Raw genomic sequence first — 18,216 nt, forward strand, 5'->3', positions numbered from 1 at the left:
ACTTCTTATATTTTCTTTAAGCAAAATTCTAAGTTAAAAGTAAACCATAAATGCAGCTCTGAAGTAAATGTGAGTTTCATTTTCACTCTGACAAACTGAACAGAGAGCTGATTCATACATCAGTTAAGCCTATATCATCTGCATTTTACTTTGTGTTTGAAATCACTCATCAAACAGCGCCCCTCTGACTGAAAACATGCACTGCATCTGTAAAAAGAATATATATATTACATAAATCTTACATAAATCAGTGATTTTAAATTAGATTTTCTGTTTTAATTTTCATGAAGATGTATTATTATTATCATTTATTTGTAAGTATTTTGATTACTGATTTGTTTCTGGATAACAATAAGATAACATTGATCTTTGGATGAACTAAATCCTGTAGAACAGAAACAGATCCAATTTATATTTTATGATGAGTATTTTATTATCAAAAAGATTAATTCATTCATGACCTCTTGACTCTGTTGAAAACACATCAATATTACAGGGCCATACTCACCATAACGGTTCAGTGTGTGTGTGTGTGTGTGTGTGTGTGTGTGTGTGTGTGTGTCATGTTAGCCGGTACCGTCAGGTTTCCAGAGTGAGCAGGAGCATACCGGAAATCACAATTTCAAAATAAAAGGTATACGTTTGTTGTGTAAAAAAACCCCTGTATGTGGGTCAAGCAGATAGGAAGTTTCTATTTATCATTTATATTGTTTTACCGTAGACAGTGATCAGCTTGGACCTTGATAAATGGCAAATAACTATTCCTGCTAATATTAAAATTAAATCATAAAAAATTGAACCATATGCCTACCTAAAAATCATATATAATATTATACAAGGTGTCAAAAAAATACAGCAAAAAGTAAACATTATTGTGTCTAATTAAAGCACTGGAATTAAATTAATTAATTAATTTCTCAGATTACTGCCTTAAATGTGGCATATTTTCATTAGTAGACATGTAGAATAAGAATATCTTATATGACATATTTTTTATATAACCGTAATATTTTTCTTTTGTTGCTGTTTTGAATTGAGTTGCTCTTTTACCGTTCTTATTTTCTACTTTATTCACATTATTGTATTTCTAATTTAATTATTTCTTCTGTTTTCTGTATCAGTAAAGATTTATAAAGTTTTTAAAGTATTACTGTAAGTTCCCTTTTTGCTCTGATGTTCATAAACTACTTCAATAACCGTCTTTCAAATCTATCCAGGACACCTAGAGATAAAATTACGACTACGGTCGTGTTTATCAATGTACGCTGACAAATAAACCAACAAATAAAATCAAAATAAATAGTAAAAAAGTTGCTATAGTTCCTTTTAGTTTGAAATGCCTAACAGGAAGCGTTGGTGTGTATTCAGGTAATTTGACGCAGCCGCAGAGCTCATTTAACCTGCAGCAGCAGAGAGGCGGCACCTGATCCGTCTGCGACCAGAACCCGGAGAACAAAGACAGAACCACGAAGGACACACGAACAGGTAAAAACCCGCTTCATTGACACATGACGTTTTTCCCTTTAACGGTGAGACCGTGTCTGTTGTGTCGGTACCAGTCGGTGATGGAGAATCCCGCTGCGTATTAAAAACCTTTTTTAAAATGGTGTTCAACAAAAATACATGAAAAATTACCAACGTTTGTGATAAATTGATGAAAGAAATGTGAGAAATCCATCGTGTAAACGTGGATTTATCTGGTGGATTTATCTGGTGGAAGCAAGGGTGTCTGAGGAGCCTGAACACTGGGACAACGCCTCAAATACAACCTGATCAATGTGCGGATTCATCCTTTAATTACAGTCTTAATCAATAACCGGCCTCGCGTGAAGACAAACATAAAAAGGGATGCGTTTTAACCGAGATTTTGCTGTCGCGTGTCGTCGTCATCAGATCTGAGACTCGGGCCAACGCCTCAGGATCAATAGCTCCGAATAAGGCAGCTGAAAATAAAATGGATGAAAATGCGAATGTAGTTCGGTGGCAGGTGAAGTGCTCAGTGTGAAACTGCTGAGTCAGTGAAGTGTCCAGGTTTATTTCAGTCTGTTGAGGCGCGATGACCCAGATTCTGTTTTAGACTCACAGTAAAATCAGCATCTGACACAATAAATAAATCTGGTGTGAGTCAGGACCCGGGCAGGTCCAACATCATGAGCTCTGGTTTAGCCTAAATATCAGCAGGATCTTCTCTTCAAATCCAGTTAGAAATATCAATTAATATAAAATTTCAATATTGACAGTGATAACATATGACAGCTGTAGCCTCACTGACGGTCATTTTTCATGAAAACGTCATATAATGTACAACAATAAAACATTCAATAAAAGAAAAAATATCTAGTCAATGATAATAATAATCAATACAGAGGCCAACATCTGTCTGCAGCTGGTATAGCTTCAATAATAAATCCAAACCAGATGCAGATGTCTACAAATAAAGTTCAGGTAAACAAGTAAACATCTAAGTGTCACTTGACTGGGTGTCACCTGATCTTTGCTGCTGTAGAGAAGCACCACTTCAACACAGTAAGAAGAACAAGGAGTGGAGAAGGCTCCTGCACCTGCTGACAGGCTCTCAGGTGTCTGTCAGTGACAGCCAATCAGACTGGAGTGTTTCTGGGCTCCTCTGTCTCTGAGGTGGCTTTGAGAGAACACTATTGGGCAGGTGTTTTTTGCTCGAGTCAAACATTTCAGAGGTTGAGAAGCTGAGTCTGGATCCACTTGAGCTTCTTAAAACACCGATGGGACGAAGTGATGAAGACTACAATCTGTGAGGAGTGAAGAACAGGAGCAACACAATGAACCTGCACACCCGCATGCTTCATCATCCTCATCTCATGGTGGAGACAACAGCTAACACTGACACAGCCAGAAGTCGACCTACGATGAATACAGTGTTTACATGTTTCTATTCTAAAAAAAATATTGATCCATTGATAACTTATCACAAGAGGAGATAATACAATATATTCCCCTGTCGATATGTTTTCTGACCCCTGCTCTCTATAACTGACTGACTGTCTGTCGTTTCAGATGAATGAGAATCTGTCATCTTAAGGTTCAACAGTCACAGACTGATGATCAGACATTAATCAGCTGGTCATTTAAAGGTCCCCACCATCCTTTACCTGAAATCTACTATATTTTTATTTGATCACTCAGAAAACAGTCAGCCAATCAGAAGAGAGGCTCAGAGCCTCCTCTCTTCTGATTGGCTCATCGACGTGTTGTTGCTAGAGCTCGAGCGAGAAGCCTGAGAGAGGAGATGAAAAACTGCATTGAGATGGTTTTTGGGTTTTTAAACCACAAATATATCTTCTTATGGATCAACACTTCAAATAAAACATAAGAAAAGTGTAAAATATGGGACTTTACTCAGTCTGGGTGAAGCTGAGTACAGACCTGCTCTCAGAGCGCAGCAGGGTTCAGGGTCACTCTGATGGATGATTCATGGTTAATTCATGAAAACAGAATCGGTGGTCTGCTCCTTTACTCTGCGCTGTAAACAGCTGAGAGGCCTTCAAGGCCCGTTGGAGCCCACAGCGCTATAAAAGGCTGAGTCAGAAGTGGAGAAGCTCAGCTGTGAATAGGTTTCTCTACATGGACATGGCTCAGTCAGACTGATCGGAGCTTTTAATTTAACTCTGCTGACAGATAACTCATTCTGATCTGAGATCAGAATGAGACTTGTCCCTTTGTGTCGGATGTTTTATGACAGAATAAAAACCAAACTGATCCTGGAGCAGATCATCTGAGGTTTAAAATCAACAGATTTGACTGGAATCAGGTTACATCAGTTTTTCTCTTTTTCAGAAACACGTTAAATTAAGTCAGATCATTTATATGTGAATTTTCCATCTTCACTGTAAATGTTACCGTTAAATGTTACAGGAGGTCACTGAGATCAACCTGTGTAAAGTTTATCATTTTTGTAAAACACTGTCAAACAAAAAAAGCTGTAAGACAATAAAAAGATTTGACAGGTTTCCTCCGTGTAGTCCTGCTCTGTCTGTTCACTGTAAACTGCTCTGACCTGTAAACAGTCTGTTGAAGCAGCAGACACTAAAAATAAAACCAAAACAAGCTTTAAAATAAACTGAAGCTGCTTCCGTTTTGTGCAGAGACTCAAAGACTTCACACTGAGACGGAAGGTTAAAGTTGGTCAGACTCGGACCTCAGCTGCACTCAGGCCAGTGATTGTAAAAAGAACCAGAGGGTTACATGGTTCAATGGTGCAGCAGCAAGTTCAGAAATATATAAATATAAAAGTGTAGATATCACACACCTACATGCGGAGGCCCCTCAGTTCACCTGCAGGGCAAAGACAAGATGAACTACCTGAAGGACCCAGGAAAAAAAACTTTTCATTATACTTGTCTTCATCCACTATACAGAAACCATGAGACCACTGTGGAGCTGAAATATTGATTAATTGATCACAAGATCTCTGGTTCAGCTTCTACAGTCTTAATATTTTCTGGTTCCTCAGTTTTCTGACAGTGAACTCAACATTAGTGATTTTTAACTGTTGACATTTGACTCTGTGTCCCTCTACGAGACCAGGGCCTCACCATGGAGGGTGCAGTTCTTCAGTTTGGACTCTGCACCTATAATAAACTGTGACAAAACGAAAAGTGGGTCAGGTGGTGGATCGTTTACCTTTTTGTATTGTTGGATTACCCCCAAACCTCCTGTGAATATCTGTTTTTATTTCAGAGTGAAAGATGATGGAGAAGTCAAACAGCCAATACGACTCCTTCCTCTTCTGGAGGCAGCCAATCCCGGCCCTCGACCTGTCCGAGCTGGAGGACCTGGGTTTGATTAACGGTCCGGCCAATGGCAACAGAGGAAAAGACAAGATGTGCAAACTTAGGAGTCAGGATGAGGAGGTGAGAGGATAAGATGTATTCCAGTTTGACATAATGAGCTTTTATCCAGGTGAGACTCTGACTGAAAATCTATCTGTTCTCAGATCAGTTTGGGTAATTGTGTTGTGTAAGCTGCACCTGCATCAGATTTGTACTATCTGCCTTCATTACCAAAGATTTTGGACATGTGTGTTTTTGTTTTCACACTGTGATCTTCAGCTGCAGGATAATGATCAATGGCAGCAGCAGATGAAGATTTTTATTGTTAGAATTAAATTCATATTAAAATTAGTCAGTGTCACTAAAACAACACTTTACTCTTCTGCCAGCAGGTGGAGCTATGACACACCTCTCACCTGTAATTCTGCTGCATGCACAAGTTTTCTCCAGATCAGGTGTTGATACTTGGTGTGATGTGAACTGTGTCTCTCTGCAGGTTGAGCTGTCTGAGTTCTCCTCCTTTAATTACTGGAGAGCTCCCATCGCTGACGTGGACACTCTGCTGGCCGACCTCAACCTGCTGCTCTGAGACCAGCCTCACCGGACCTCTGACCCTGGATCAGTCTCTGCAGGCCTTGCCTCCTCTCACCCTGCCCAATGCTTTACCCAGGAAACATTTAAGGAACATATTTCTTTTTCAGGAAAGTCACCAAAATAAGAGTCTGGTTTTCACATTAACAGTCCCACAGGACCGAGGCCTACAGAGACTGGTCCTGGTTCAGATTAGACTCCCTGAGCTTTGTGTTCACTCACTGATCCTGAACTAGTTTTCCTAAAAACACAAAGACCGACTCATCTGTGTGAACATTGTGAATTAAATCAGAAGGCTGTAATCTGAGAGGATGTGTTTCACGATCAGCTGTTAAACCAGGTCTGCATGTCAGCTGATCTCTGTCTGATTTTAATCTGACTGTCTTTAAACTTGAATGACAAACCAGATTCTTATCCCACTGAGAAATTGAACTAAACACTTTCCAGTTTGCCCCTGTCTGTTTGTAAACTAGGTGGACAAAATATTAGAAACACTACATCATTGTGTTGTTCAGAGGTGTGTTAAATTCACCAAAGAAAATCTGGAGATTCATCATGTGATTATAAGAAGAGACAGAAAACTTAGAGATGAGGAAACTATCTCATTATTATGAGATCATATAAATGAGTCATTATGTTGAAGTTTTCTTTAGTATCAGTGATGTTGACTGGACGAACACGGCTGCACCTCATACAGGAGCTGATACTTAGACTCAATTTTGATAAATGTGAACAAATACAGGCTAAAGAAAGGTTCTCAGGATTGTTTAGGATGTGTTAGTGGTCAATAGGAAGGTTCTAGAGGTCCTTTAGGTTGTTCTATGGGCTGTTTAAGTGGTCACTGAAGAGGTTCTACAGATGGTTTTCATTATGGAGGTCTTAGTAGTCCTACAGGAGGTTTCTAGTGGGCCTTTAGTTTAGGGTCCTCTAGGACGTTAAACACCTATGGAAAATTTTGTGGTGATGTGTTAGACTACCAAATGAAGGAATGTCCTGTGGAAGAACCCCGTTCATCCTCCTGTAGAGTTGAACACACCTGAAGAATTAATGACGAGGAGCAGTTAAGATGTTCTGGCAGAACATCACATGACTAACTTTGTTCCTTTTAATCTTTCCCCAGCTGTAAAAACAAACAAACCCCTGTCCTGTTATTAATAAAACCAGTTACCAGAGACATTGTCTCAAACCAGAGGAAATAAAAGACAATTAAATCAGACAGATCTATGATGCCTGATGATTGATAACCACTAACCTTTGCTCATAATTATCAGATCAGGTCTCCAACAAAGTTTCTCTTGTGAATATAATGCACCTCCTGGAATTCATCCAGCTTTCATCAGCTGATTTAAGTTTAAACAGAAATGTCCTTTTGTGTCACATGAATGAATATGATTTATTTATTAGACCAGTTAGAATCATTGAAGTGTTGAGACAGAGGTTTTTATCATCTGTGCCTTTTTTTCTTTTACCCTGAGCTGCTTTGTTATCCTGTTTTATTGATGTATTTATTTCTCATGCTGCTGTTTTATTGTTTCACTATGAGCAGGCCTCAAACTGGAGCCACAAATCAGAAGCACTCTGTGGATCATCATGTCCTGTCAGAAATGTTCTGTACACCCAGTCAACAATAAAATGTCCTTTTTTGATCAAAATACTTGTTTTAGAAAAAACAGCACTTTGACCACTGAGGTTTGGAAGTGCTAATTAAATTATGCTTTATTTTCCCTGTAATTATAGCTTAATTACACATTCCAACCCAGGAAACTTGAAGAATATTATGAAATTACAGAGCCTAAATTAACACAAGTTTAGTTTGTTAGAAAAAAGGCAGGTAAAAAGGACAGTAGATTAAAAAACAACGTTGTGTATAAATACACCATTCAGCATAATAAATAAGTTTTTGATTGTTTTGTTTATTATTATACAAAATACAGAGCAAATTAACAAGTTGTAAAATGTGATTTTATCTTTGCAATCTTGAGTGAGTTACATTATCACAGACTGAAAAATCCATTTACAACTGTTCATTTTAACCATATCATGAAGCAAAAAATATAATAATACAATTCAAATTAAATTAATTAGAACAATATAAGTGCTTTTTATCATGTTTAATTAGAAACACATTCTGCTGTTGAGCTTGAGATGTTTCTTACTTTTTATCCTCCACTATAACACTAAATATTTTGTTATTTCAAGTATTCTACATTTATCCATTTGGAAAGTAGCAACCACATTGTATTAACTCATACAGCAGTTACATATGTTCACTATGGATAAAATCCTCTAACACGATTTCTACAGTGACTTATTGTGCTATAGAATGTTTTCTGCAAAATTTATTCAAATATTGTAAATTGATTAAATAAACAAACATGACGTGTTTTTGGTCAGTCAAGTAAACTGAACAATAAAGGTGCTTCATTACATTTATACAAAAAAAAAAAAAATTCCAAGAGCATTCTTACACACTGCAATCAATACATATAATCAATAATCAAGATTATTAGTATATAATGTTTCTACATCGGATTCACAGAAATGGCAGATATTTAATTTCAAAGTTAAATATATGAAGCAATGCAGGTTTCTGCTCAATATACAGCGCACGGTTCGTGTTTACATTCATACTATAGATTTAGTTGAAATATAGTTTAGTTTAACCATAAATTTAACTACAGGTTAAGGAGACTTTATTGGCTATTTCATTAATAATTCGAGGGTAATTCGGCTGTTTGACACATTTACAGTGTTTTGCTGAACCTGATGTCTGAGCTTTGCGGGCAGGAATGCGTTGCTCTCCGGCTGATATGAGGTCAGCGGTCTGTCCTATAATGACTCAATCTGACGGCGGCTCAGCCGTTCGAACCGACCTGAGGTCAGTTCCTCGGCGCTCTCACAGAGCCCGCCCACAGGGGGGTTAACGCTCACTCTGGCTTCCACCTCCGGTGTCGCGGAGCCGCCATATTTGTAACAGATAAAACACAAAAATATCTGTTTTTAAACTTCTCACTGGCAGGTGAACACCTGTCAGAATCTGATTTACGTCAGGAGTCGTAAAGTCGCGGGAATCTACGAGAGAAGAAGGTAAAACTCGCTTTAGTTTAACTTGCTAACAGTCTGCATGCACACAGGCTAACGGCTAACATGATTAGCTGCTAAACAGTAGCGTCAATAACATGTAATGACGACCACACTTCCTGTCGGGACTATCACTATAAAATACCAACTGACAAACTATCTTCGGGCTGTGTGTTCACACGTTCACTGCTTATCACAGGAAACGCCCAAGCCTGTTGATATCATATGCAAAATTATCAGGGCAATGATAAAATAATACTCCACTGGGTAATGCAGTAATTTCAATAAAATTCTATAAATATTACTCTCAAACTGTTTTATCATAAATAAAACGCCTGGCGCTCTTATTTTGAAGGCTACACCCGTAACATCCGGGCGGGTACTGGCCGCCTCTCGGTAACTTTCCGCAGTAAACAAGTCCGGAGGACCCCGACAAGCTGCAGCAGTGCCTAATGCCCACGATTTGCGCCTTGTGAATGAAAGTGTGCACATTACTGAGCTGTTTCTACTCACCGCAGTGATTATAGTGCGCACAAACCTCCACACACAGGGCGGTTTGTTTGGCTAGCCGGCTAGCGTGCTAACATTAGCAGAGAGGAGCGCTAGCTGGCTCCTTACAAACCTGGACACGGTGAGTATCTGGCCCGCCGTTCTCCCGGAGAGTAAAACGATATTTTTCTAAGCCTTCACTCGTTAAGCACTGGCAGAAATAACCATAAGTAACGGAGGAGTGTGACCATACAGGTCTCCGGTAAGCCGTTTGACGGTTCGCGCTGAAGAAAGCTAGTTAACCGGATGTGGAAGTAGTTTTTTCTCCGTGTGTAAAATAGGAAATTTCTCTCTGACTTCCCCCGGAAAACCAACAACTTAATATCAAACGGTTTCCTGTCGGTGTTACTGTAAATGTTTAGGCGGAGGAGGTTACGGTGTTTAACGGTGGCGGTGGAAAATAACAGCCCGGAGAGGGGACACGGGGGTACGTGGCACATGGCGGACTCTTTGCTGTTCATGAAGGCGCGTAAAATGGCTCCTCGGCCGCGGGGAGAAAATCCTCGTCCTTCTCCCCTGTTTCGCAATCACAAGCGCTCTTTAACAGCAGGTTTCCATTATCGGACACAGTATCGTGCTAACTTGCATAGCTTTGCCCACTCCCCGATAAAAGAAAACCATTGTTTCCAGTAGAAACACCGACAGCCCACTCATACCAGTACTACATGTTTAAAATCAATCCCCATTTGTTTATTGATAAGGTTATTGTTTGTTTAGTTTTGTCTTATGGATGCTAATGATGTTAGCGCCCAAAACAATCCGCAAGTTTGAATCCATTATCGGACACTTCGAAGTCATTGTTTTGGCACTTTGAGGCGTGTTAGTCATATGTTGTGCAGCTTCACTGCTGCAGCTTTAAAACATGTACAAACTCTCATAAATTTTAATTAAAGTAAAGAAAAACAAGATGCAGGCTGCAACTAACGCTTCTTTTCTTAATTGAGTAATTTGTGCGTTACCTTTTCGATTAATGGTTTTGTCTCCAAATGACAGCGAACAGAGAAATTAATTTTGTAATGTCACATAGACCAACATAAAGCCTTTAGTCGTTTTGTTTTGTCCTAAATACAGCTTACTGTCAAGTACCAAAAAGAAAAGTATCAAATTTCAATTAATTTTCTGTCAAACCACCTATTAGTTGATCAATTAATAAACAAATCGTTCCAATAAAAAGATGCAGATAGATGGGGACATGTCCGATATTTATTGATATATCCTAACAGGAAATATGGAAACGTTTATTTTGGTTACTAGATGCTTTTATTTTGTGAGTGTAACTGTTATATTTGTGCTTTTGGTGCATCTTATTTCATTACTGATTAATCCTGACATGTTAGGGTACCAATAGGGTACAAAATAATTAGTTTTCTTTCACTACATGTAGACTTGGCTATTGTACATGTAATAGCTATTGTTTGACTTTGAATGTTTGTTTGTGTAGAATAAATTGTACTGTAAACAGATTGTGTGTAGTAAGGTGCAGTTAACAACATAGATTTCGGTTCATTATAAAAACTCTGTAAAGATTTGAGACAGTGGATGCTCATATGTTGGAGATATAACGTGACCGAGCCTTCACACACCTGTTTCTCTGTGCATTAGATGTCGTTGGTGGACTTGGGGAAGCGACTGCTGGAGGCGGCTCGTAAAGGTCAGGATGATGAGGTCAGAAACCTGATGGCCAACGGAGCTCCATTCACCACCGACTGGGTGAGACACCAACTTCACTCTGTTCTTTTGTACAGCTGGCTTAAAAATCCATTTTATGATGAATCACAATTTTTATTTGAATGATCTTGTATTTATTGTTTTAGTCCAGAGTTTGCCAAGGAAACTAAATCACTGGTCCCTAGTTTTATAGCCAGGAATTGTGTTTACAGTTTAGACAACTTTATATTCAAGGATTAATTCTGAGAAGCTCTTTCCACAATATTGTTTTTTATACAATGAAAGTGAATCATCAAGAGTTGAATCAGCAGGTCAGAGCTGACTTCCAGACCTGTTGTATTCTACTACATGTAGAGCTTCCTGCAGGGGGAACCACAGGGAACAGATCAGTACAGTCACAGCATGTGTCCCCCAATAACAGTAAAGATGATATCTGTGTTCTTTAGTTGGGGACGTCCCCCCTCCACCTGGCCGCTCAGCATGGTCATTACTCCACTGCAGACGTCCTGCTGAGAGCCGGCGTCAGCAGAGATGCCCGCACTAAAGTGGACAGGACCCCGCTGCATATGGCCGCCGCCGAGGGACACACAGTCATCGTCGAGCTGCTGGTCCGGGTGAGAAGTACTCAGGATTAATATTCACTTCAATCTTAATTTTTTCAGGTTACAGCTTGTAATCACCTGTTAATAAAAGCCAAACATTTAAAACAAAAACAGTGAGAAATGTTCATTACAGTTTCCTAGAGCCCAAGATGATGTCCTCAAATTAATTTTTTGTCTGGCCTGTAGGTCAAAATCTAAAGATAGTCTGTTTACTGTAGAGCAAGACCAGGAGCAGCTAATCCTCACATTTGAGAAGCTACAACCATCAAGTGTTTAGCACATTTGCTTAAAAATTGACTCGACTGATTAACAGTTTTCATTGTTGCATCTGTGTTTTAAAAAACTGTGTGTAATTGCAGAGCGGTGCAGACATCAACGCCAAAGATATGCTGAAGATGACAGCTCTGCACTGGGCAGCTCAGCACGGGCACCATGGCGTGGCCGAGACCCTAATCAAACACGGAGCCGATGTGCACGCACTCAGTAAGTTCGACAAGACGCCGTTCGACATCGCCGTCGACATCCAGAACACCGAGTTGATGCTGCTGTTGCAGGTGAGACACAACGTGCAGACAGCTGAGGTGTGACCTCAAACATCTGGGCTGTTAGTGACTGTTATTGTGTCTGTAAAGCAACCTGGGAGGGACAGAGAGGACAAAATTAGTCTTAACTATTCAACATATAAATTATCAAAAATTCACAGTTCATATCCAGTAGTTTTCATTTGTGCTCAAGTGGAGTAAAAAACTGTTCTTCAAAAGCTTATTTGAAAGCTTTATAAAAGCTTGAAAGCTCATTCTGATTTTGGTTTTCACATCAAGTCAGTTTTTCAGTGTTTAAAACATTTAAAACATTAAAGCACATTTAGATGAATTCATATGGAAATCTCCACCTCCATAAAGTGTGTGTGTTTGTTGTTTGTGTGTGTGTCTGTGTGTGCAGGAGGGTATGCAGAACCAGGTGAACATGAACCAGGTGAACATGAACCAGGTGAGCATGAACGTGGAGACGAGCACCACCACCAACCAGCCTCAGTTCATCATCCAGGGAATACCTGCCATTCAGGGGGGTGTGGTCAACCTGGCCGAGTTGCTCAACAAGGCCAATGCAGGTAGGAACACAGACACACAGCGTTTAGCAGCTGTTAAACATATGTGGATATTTGATTTTACGGTTTTAATGTTATGTTTCAGGAGATTCCGAGGAGGCGATGGCGGCCAGTGCTCTGGACTCCAACATCCAGCACGCCGCTGTTGTCAACGAGGGGGGTCAGAGGGTCATCACCATAGTAACAGACCAACACGGCAACCTGCAGACCACCGGAGGGATGGCACAGCCATTCTTTGTTACTATGCAGCACGGACAGCAGAGTATGACAAATAACCTTCATTCAGCTCAACATTTTCTGAGTCAAATCAGTGTTTTGATTCTGAATCTGTTTGTTTGTTTTCAGTGCTGGCAGTGCCAGCCAACACAGTGACGGAAGAGGTGGTGACGGAGGAGCCTCAGCCTCCACCCTCCAGGAAGAGGAAGCTGGAGGTGACCAACAACCACAACGATACAGGAGAGACGGTGAGTGGAGTAAAAATATTATTATTATGATTATACTAGTATAGTACTATTAGTTGACTATTGGAATACGGGATTCAATCTATAATGACCTGATCAAATTCAAAATTTACAATCTACAAGCATAACAGACTGTTTGAAGTAGTTTGCTTTGTGATCCAGCAGAGGGTGCTCTAAAACTTCATCACCAGCTCAATCTATTGACCTATCAGTAAACTATGTTAGTAGGGTTATGTTGTTTGCTATGAAAATGGAGGACACTAGTGAGGAAAGCCTTCCTGGGCAGACAATCAGAACACCATAGCATCTGATTAGCAGACTGTGGAAGTGCTTGAGTTCTACACAGTAGATGCCAAAGTAACTCACTAAGCAGCTGTCTTACACAAGTGGAGGTTCCACAGACAAGCGGAGCGATGTCGAATGTACATCCTCCTCTGACTGTCAAATAGTCAGATTGAGAAAGATTGATATACAAGGATAATAGCTATAGTACCAGGTGAGGGGTGTCAGGGAGGGGGAGCATTCAAATTAATTTCAACAAAATGTCTCATTTCAAATTTATTCAGATTTCATCTTTGGAAAAAGTATCAGCCCTAGTACACTATGAGAAGAGGCAGCAGTGGTGACCAGACATGAAACAATAGAATTGACCCATGATGTGTATCAGGTTATCAGCTCCAAAGTCCAGTGTACACAGGGTCTGCTGATAATTTTTGTGATTAATTGTTTTGTCTATAAAAAGCTAGAAGTGAAGCATAGTGCAGCTCCAGTGTAAAAGGTTGTGTAATGAACCTGTTGGACTTTGCTGCTTTGACTGTGACATAACCTTCTGCTCCTCGTCCTGCAGGAGTTGTTGCAGAGGCAGCTGCAGGAGGCCAACAGGAAGGCGCAGGAGTACCGACAGCAGCTGCTGCGTAAGGAGCAGGAGGCCGAGGAGTACCGTATTAAACTGGAGGCCATGGCCCAGAGTCAGGCCAACAGCACCAGCACCAACACTGCCGCCATGGCCGCCGCCAACGCTGCAGCCAGCCCCGAGGAGGTGGTGGGAGGAGAGGAGGATGAGGAGGAGGGGGCGGCTGGCGTGGTGGAGGAAGAGGGAGAGATGGTGGTGCTGCAGGATGGAGGCATCATCATGGAAGGGGAGGAGGGTCAGGTGACGCTAGTGGAGACGGGAGGAGAGACAACGGAGGTTAGCTCCTAACAGAGAGGGAGGAGGAGGAGATGTGAGGAGAGGGTGACACCGACAAAAAGACACGTCATAACAGGAGAGGGTTGGTTTGACTCGCAAGTTTGCATCCCATTTAACAGAGAATGATGGAGGGGGAGGAGCTGTGTCACCGTAGGACGATTTCAAGTGTGCACCATTTTAAATCCCTGAAAGATTTGATACAGCAGAGAAGAGAGACAAAATGGCTTCCCCAAAAACAGTAGGACAAGGCAGACTGACTGAAAACAGACTAAACAAACATGATGTTGGATTTCAGTCGTGCACCATTTTGAATCCCTGAAAGATTTGATACTAACACTTCAGTGAGACAAGGTAATGGCTTTACCAAGAAAGACAAAACAGTTGGAGGAGAAAGACGGGCTGACAGTGGCCTAAACACATCGATGGATCTCAGTCATGCACCATTTTGAATCCCATAAAGATTGGATACCAACATGTCAGAGAGGAGATGCAAAATGACCTCCCCAAAAAGACAAAGTGGTTGGAAGAGAAAGACGGGTTGATACAGGACAAACCGAACACAACAGTGGAGTTTAGTTGTGTACCAATTTGAATCCTTGAATGGTTGGATACCTACACTTCAGAAAGGGAGACAAAGTGGTTTCTCCAAAACGACAAACAGCATGAACAGAAAGAAAGACTGAAAACATACCAAGCAAACATGATGGAGGAGTTTAGTTATACACCATTTTCAATCCTTGAAAGATTTGATAACGATATGTCAGAGGGGAGAAGCAAAATTACTTCCCCAAGAAAACAAAACAGTAGTAAGAAAAAACCGGAGTGAAAACAGACTACACAAACATGATGGTAGACTGCAGTAATACTCCATTTTGGGTTCCCACTAGTTCTTGTAACTGAATGCTTAACTGAAGCAAGATGCAGAATGGCTGCTGCAGATGTCAATGAAGCAGGATGAATGGTATAAATAGATGGAGAGGAATAAGAAAAAGATAAACTCAGGAGAAGGTGGGACCTTCAGTCGAAGGACAATTTACGTTTTTTTTGTTTTTCGTAATCAGTGATCCCAAACCAAATCAGACATAATGACATGGGGTTTAGGAAGACAGTACTCCGTGTATGCAGCCCTGTTTGTTTCCTTAACATTGCTTTATGGCTCCATTTTGCTTCTCCATCGGACTCGGAGCAAAGGCAGGATGACTAAACTGAAGGCAGCTGGTTTGTCTAAAACAAGTGATATACATTCAGGAGGAATTTTGAGTTTTAGTTTATTTCAACAGAGTTTTGGACACAAATGGTTATCCCAACTAGAGCCATTTGTATCTCTTTTATTCAGTTTTACTGGATAAATCGCTGAACCAAGATAGCTGTTTGTCTGATGCCTTCATAACTCTAAGTCTTGATAATTTGGGACCACGCTGCCCGTTTTGAAATCCAGTTCCTCAACCCTTGCTGTAGCTTGCACCATTTTGCTTCCTCAGAAGAATACAGACAACGACTGAGAGCTGTGAAAGCAAAGAAAAAGCCTTTTCTGTTGTTTCTGGACACTAAAATAACTCACTCTGAACTGTTTCCCTGCTTTTTGTTATTTTTTGGCGTATAGTTTTTGTTTTTGGACGTTAGTTTTCAGATGTGACTTCATCATGTATCAGGATGTGACAAACTCATGATTTTCTTTTGGAGCGCCAGACAAGATTTCCCATTTGCTTCCTGTTTAATCCCATATTAAGTGGTGAAGCCAAATGGTGACAGTGGAGCAGTTTTCAAAGGGAAAGATTTTTGGGACACAGCGCTCTGTGTCTCATGTCCGTAGTGTTTCCAGTTACTCCTCAACAAGCCAACTAATGTGTGAATATAGAAAAAAAATCATCTCTGGCTTTGAGTTTGATAGAGTCCAGGTTTCTGACCTGAACTGAACAGATCCATCATGGAAACCTTTAAGTCATTCAGTAATTATGATGTTTATTCTTTAAAACCAACTTTGTTTTCCATCATTAACTCATCAGTGTCTAACAGGGCTGACAGGAGCAAACTCATATAGAACTGAAATTCTCAATCATTCTTTACTATTGATTAGTCCATCAATTAGTCTATAAAATGGAAGAAAATGGTGAAAACCTCAAATCACTTTGTCACAATTGAAGGTCTTCATATATTTGGCCAACAGTTCAAAACCCAAAAATATAAAAATAATAATAATAATGATATCATATAAGGAGAAAAATCTAAATGTTCACATTTGAGATGGTGGAAAATGTGAATGTTTATGTTTTTGTTGAAAAACAATTGTTCAGTGATTAATGTTGTGTCAATAGACTGATTAGTTGGTTTCAGCTGCACTCAGTTCAAGACTCCACTGTTTAATTACCAACTCTTTCAATGGATACCTATTAATAATCAGCGGATGTGTTACCATGACTCTTAAATTCATGTTTTCTGATACAAAAAAAACATTTTCCTCTGCATAGGTGAGTTTTATCTTTCAGGACCTCATCTGGTTTTTAAATTGGACTCTGGATGTTTTTAGCTCTTTAACTACATATTGTGTGTATTTTATGTCCTGTTGAACATTTCACACAACGATTCTTCTGATTTCTTTTCTCCTTCTGTGCAGCTTTCAGTTTCTATGAGCAGATCAAATTATCACAGTAAACATTGGTCATCTTTATTTTTTGGTAAAGTTGTGATGGAGAAATACAGTTGAGTGTTTAAAACTGAACCTTGTGCTACGTTTAAGGGCATTGATTATTTTCTTGATTTATTAATTGTTTAGACCACAAAATTTTAGTAATTGTTTAAAAAAAAAAAGTTCAGAATTCACTCAAGAACCCAAATATATTTAGTTCAACATCATAGATGACAAACAAGACCTGCGAATGTTCATGTTAGAAGCAGGACCTGGAGCAATTATCTTATTTTTACTTATAATACTAATAACAATTTTAAAGACATTAAAACCAATGAAAACTTAAATAAAGATAATATTCACGTTGGACAGGGTGGAACCAGTGTATTTTTGACAATCAAGTATTTACCGATCAATTCTCTGTCTTTGACTAATAGACTGATTAATCAACTAATTGTTGCAGCGCTAATGTGGTGATTATCATCTTGATTATTTTGGGGAAATTTTTTTTTCATCAAACGATACCAAACTTAAAAATATTCAGTTCACTATAAAATAAGATAAAGAACTCACTGAATCTGGAACATGGGAGTGTTTCATTTATTTCTTTAAAAAGTCACTTAAAGATCAGAAATAATACTAAATAATTTTTTCTGTCAATGGATGAATCTGCTGTGACATTTCAGTCCAATAGAACCAGTTATAGATTTCACCAAACCAGAAACAGAAGCTTTAAACTGAATCTGAGGCAAAGTTGAATGTGACAGATTTGAACAAAACATTAGTCTCAACTGTATTTTAATGTCTCAAAATCAGCAAAGTTTGCTTTTGCTTTAAAACATGTAGAACAAAACTGAGGTTGACCAAACACTGACTGTGATTAATTGTATCTCTACAGCAGGTTTTACATCTGTAGATTTTAGAAATGAGCTGAAATCAGTGGAAGGAAGGAAATCAGTTTAAAAACTATAGAGTGAACAAGCAGAAACAGGTTGAAGTCGACACAGTCTGTAGTTGGAGATAAAACATCTAAAACCAACAGTGTGGTCCTTAAAGGAGTTTTTGTTGGCCCAGTTTTTCCTGTCTTGGTTCAGTCCTATTGGGTCCCACGGTGTATAATCAGTTATTGATTATTACCTGTCAGCTGATTGTAATGTTGGGTATCTCTTTAGACCACCCTGTATCCTCTCAGATGTCTGTCCTGCCCTTTCTTCCTCTGATCAATGAGTCTGTCATTTTTGAGTTGAGTATGATAGTTATTTTTATAAGCTCAGCGAAGCCAACCTTTTTCTATGTACATATAAAGTTGTATTTTTTTAACTGTACCTGAATGCTTCAACATGATGATGATGATGATGATGATGATGATGATGATGATGATGGCTGCCTGCATTGGTAATCTGAAATATAAACACTTGTTTTTTTGAATAAGATCCTCTCTGTTGTGTTTTTGAAGCTTGCTCAAAGTGACACGTGAACATTGCCCGAGGCATTCAGGTGACAAACTAACGCCAGCAACCACACCTGAAGTCA

At 39.5% G+C, this 18,216-nt stretch overlaps 2 protein-coding genes and 1 long non-coding RNA gene across 5 annotated transcripts; 2 read left to right on the forward strand and 1 right to left on the reverse strand.

Annotated features, from left to right (window-relative positions):
* The first annotated feature begins 1,347 nt into the window (after positions 1 to 1,347).
* On the forward strand, positions 1,348 to 7,051 carry mllt11 (MLLT11 transcription factor 7 cofactor). The gene is made up of 3 exons (XM_056400366.1): positions 1,348 to 1,485; positions 4,717 to 4,889; positions 5,305 to 7,051. Exons 2-3 carry the CDS (start codon positions 4,725 to 4,727, stop codon positions 5,395 to 5,397), a joined length of 258 nt encoding a protein of 85 aa, XP_056256341.1. The 5' UTR covers positions 1,348 to 1,485; positions 4,717 to 4,724; the 3' UTR covers positions 5,398 to 7,051.
* Positions 7,052 to 7,292: 241 nt separating this feature from the next.
* On the reverse strand, positions 7,293 to 9,237 carry LOC130184388 (uncharacterized). The gene is made up of 2 exons (XR_008829969.1): positions 9,103 to 9,237; positions 7,293 to 8,471 (listed from the first exon to the last, which is right to left on the reverse strand). It is a non-coding gene; the product is annotated as an uncharacterized LOC130184388 (long non-coding RNA).
* Positions 8,350 to 18,116, forward strand: gabpb2a (GA binding protein transcription factor subunit beta 2a). 3 transcript variants are annotated; one of them, XM_056400337.1, is made up of 8 exons: positions 8,350 to 8,486; positions 10,632 to 10,739; positions 11,144 to 11,311; positions 11,659 to 11,853; positions 12,242 to 12,410; positions 12,493 to 12,669; positions 12,753 to 12,871; positions 13,716 to 18,116. In XM_056400337.1, exons 2-8 carry the CDS (start codon positions 10,632 to 10,634, stop codon positions 14,067 to 14,069), a joined length of 1,290 nt encoding a protein of 429 aa, XP_056256312.1. In that variant the 5' UTR covers positions 8,350 to 8,486; the 3' UTR covers positions 14,070 to 18,116. The 3 variants fall into 3 exon arrangements, with proteins under 3 accessions (XP_056256312.1, XP_056256311.1, XP_056256313.1); XM_056400336.1 differs by having other exon boundaries at positions 8,469 to 9,111; XM_056400338.1 differs by lacking the exon at positions 8,350 to 8,486 and adding an exon at positions 9,333 to 9,456.
* The last annotated feature ends 100 nt before the right edge of the window (positions 18,117 to 18,216 follow it).

The sequence above is a fragment of the Seriola aureovittata genome, chromosome 16, assembly GCF_021018895.1.
Source record: "Seriola aureovittata isolate HTS-2021-v1 ecotype China chromosome 16, ASM2101889v1, whole genome shotgun sequence".
Lineage (NCBI taxonomy): Eukaryota > Metazoa > Chordata > Actinopteri > Carangiformes > Carangidae > Seriola > Seriola aureovittata.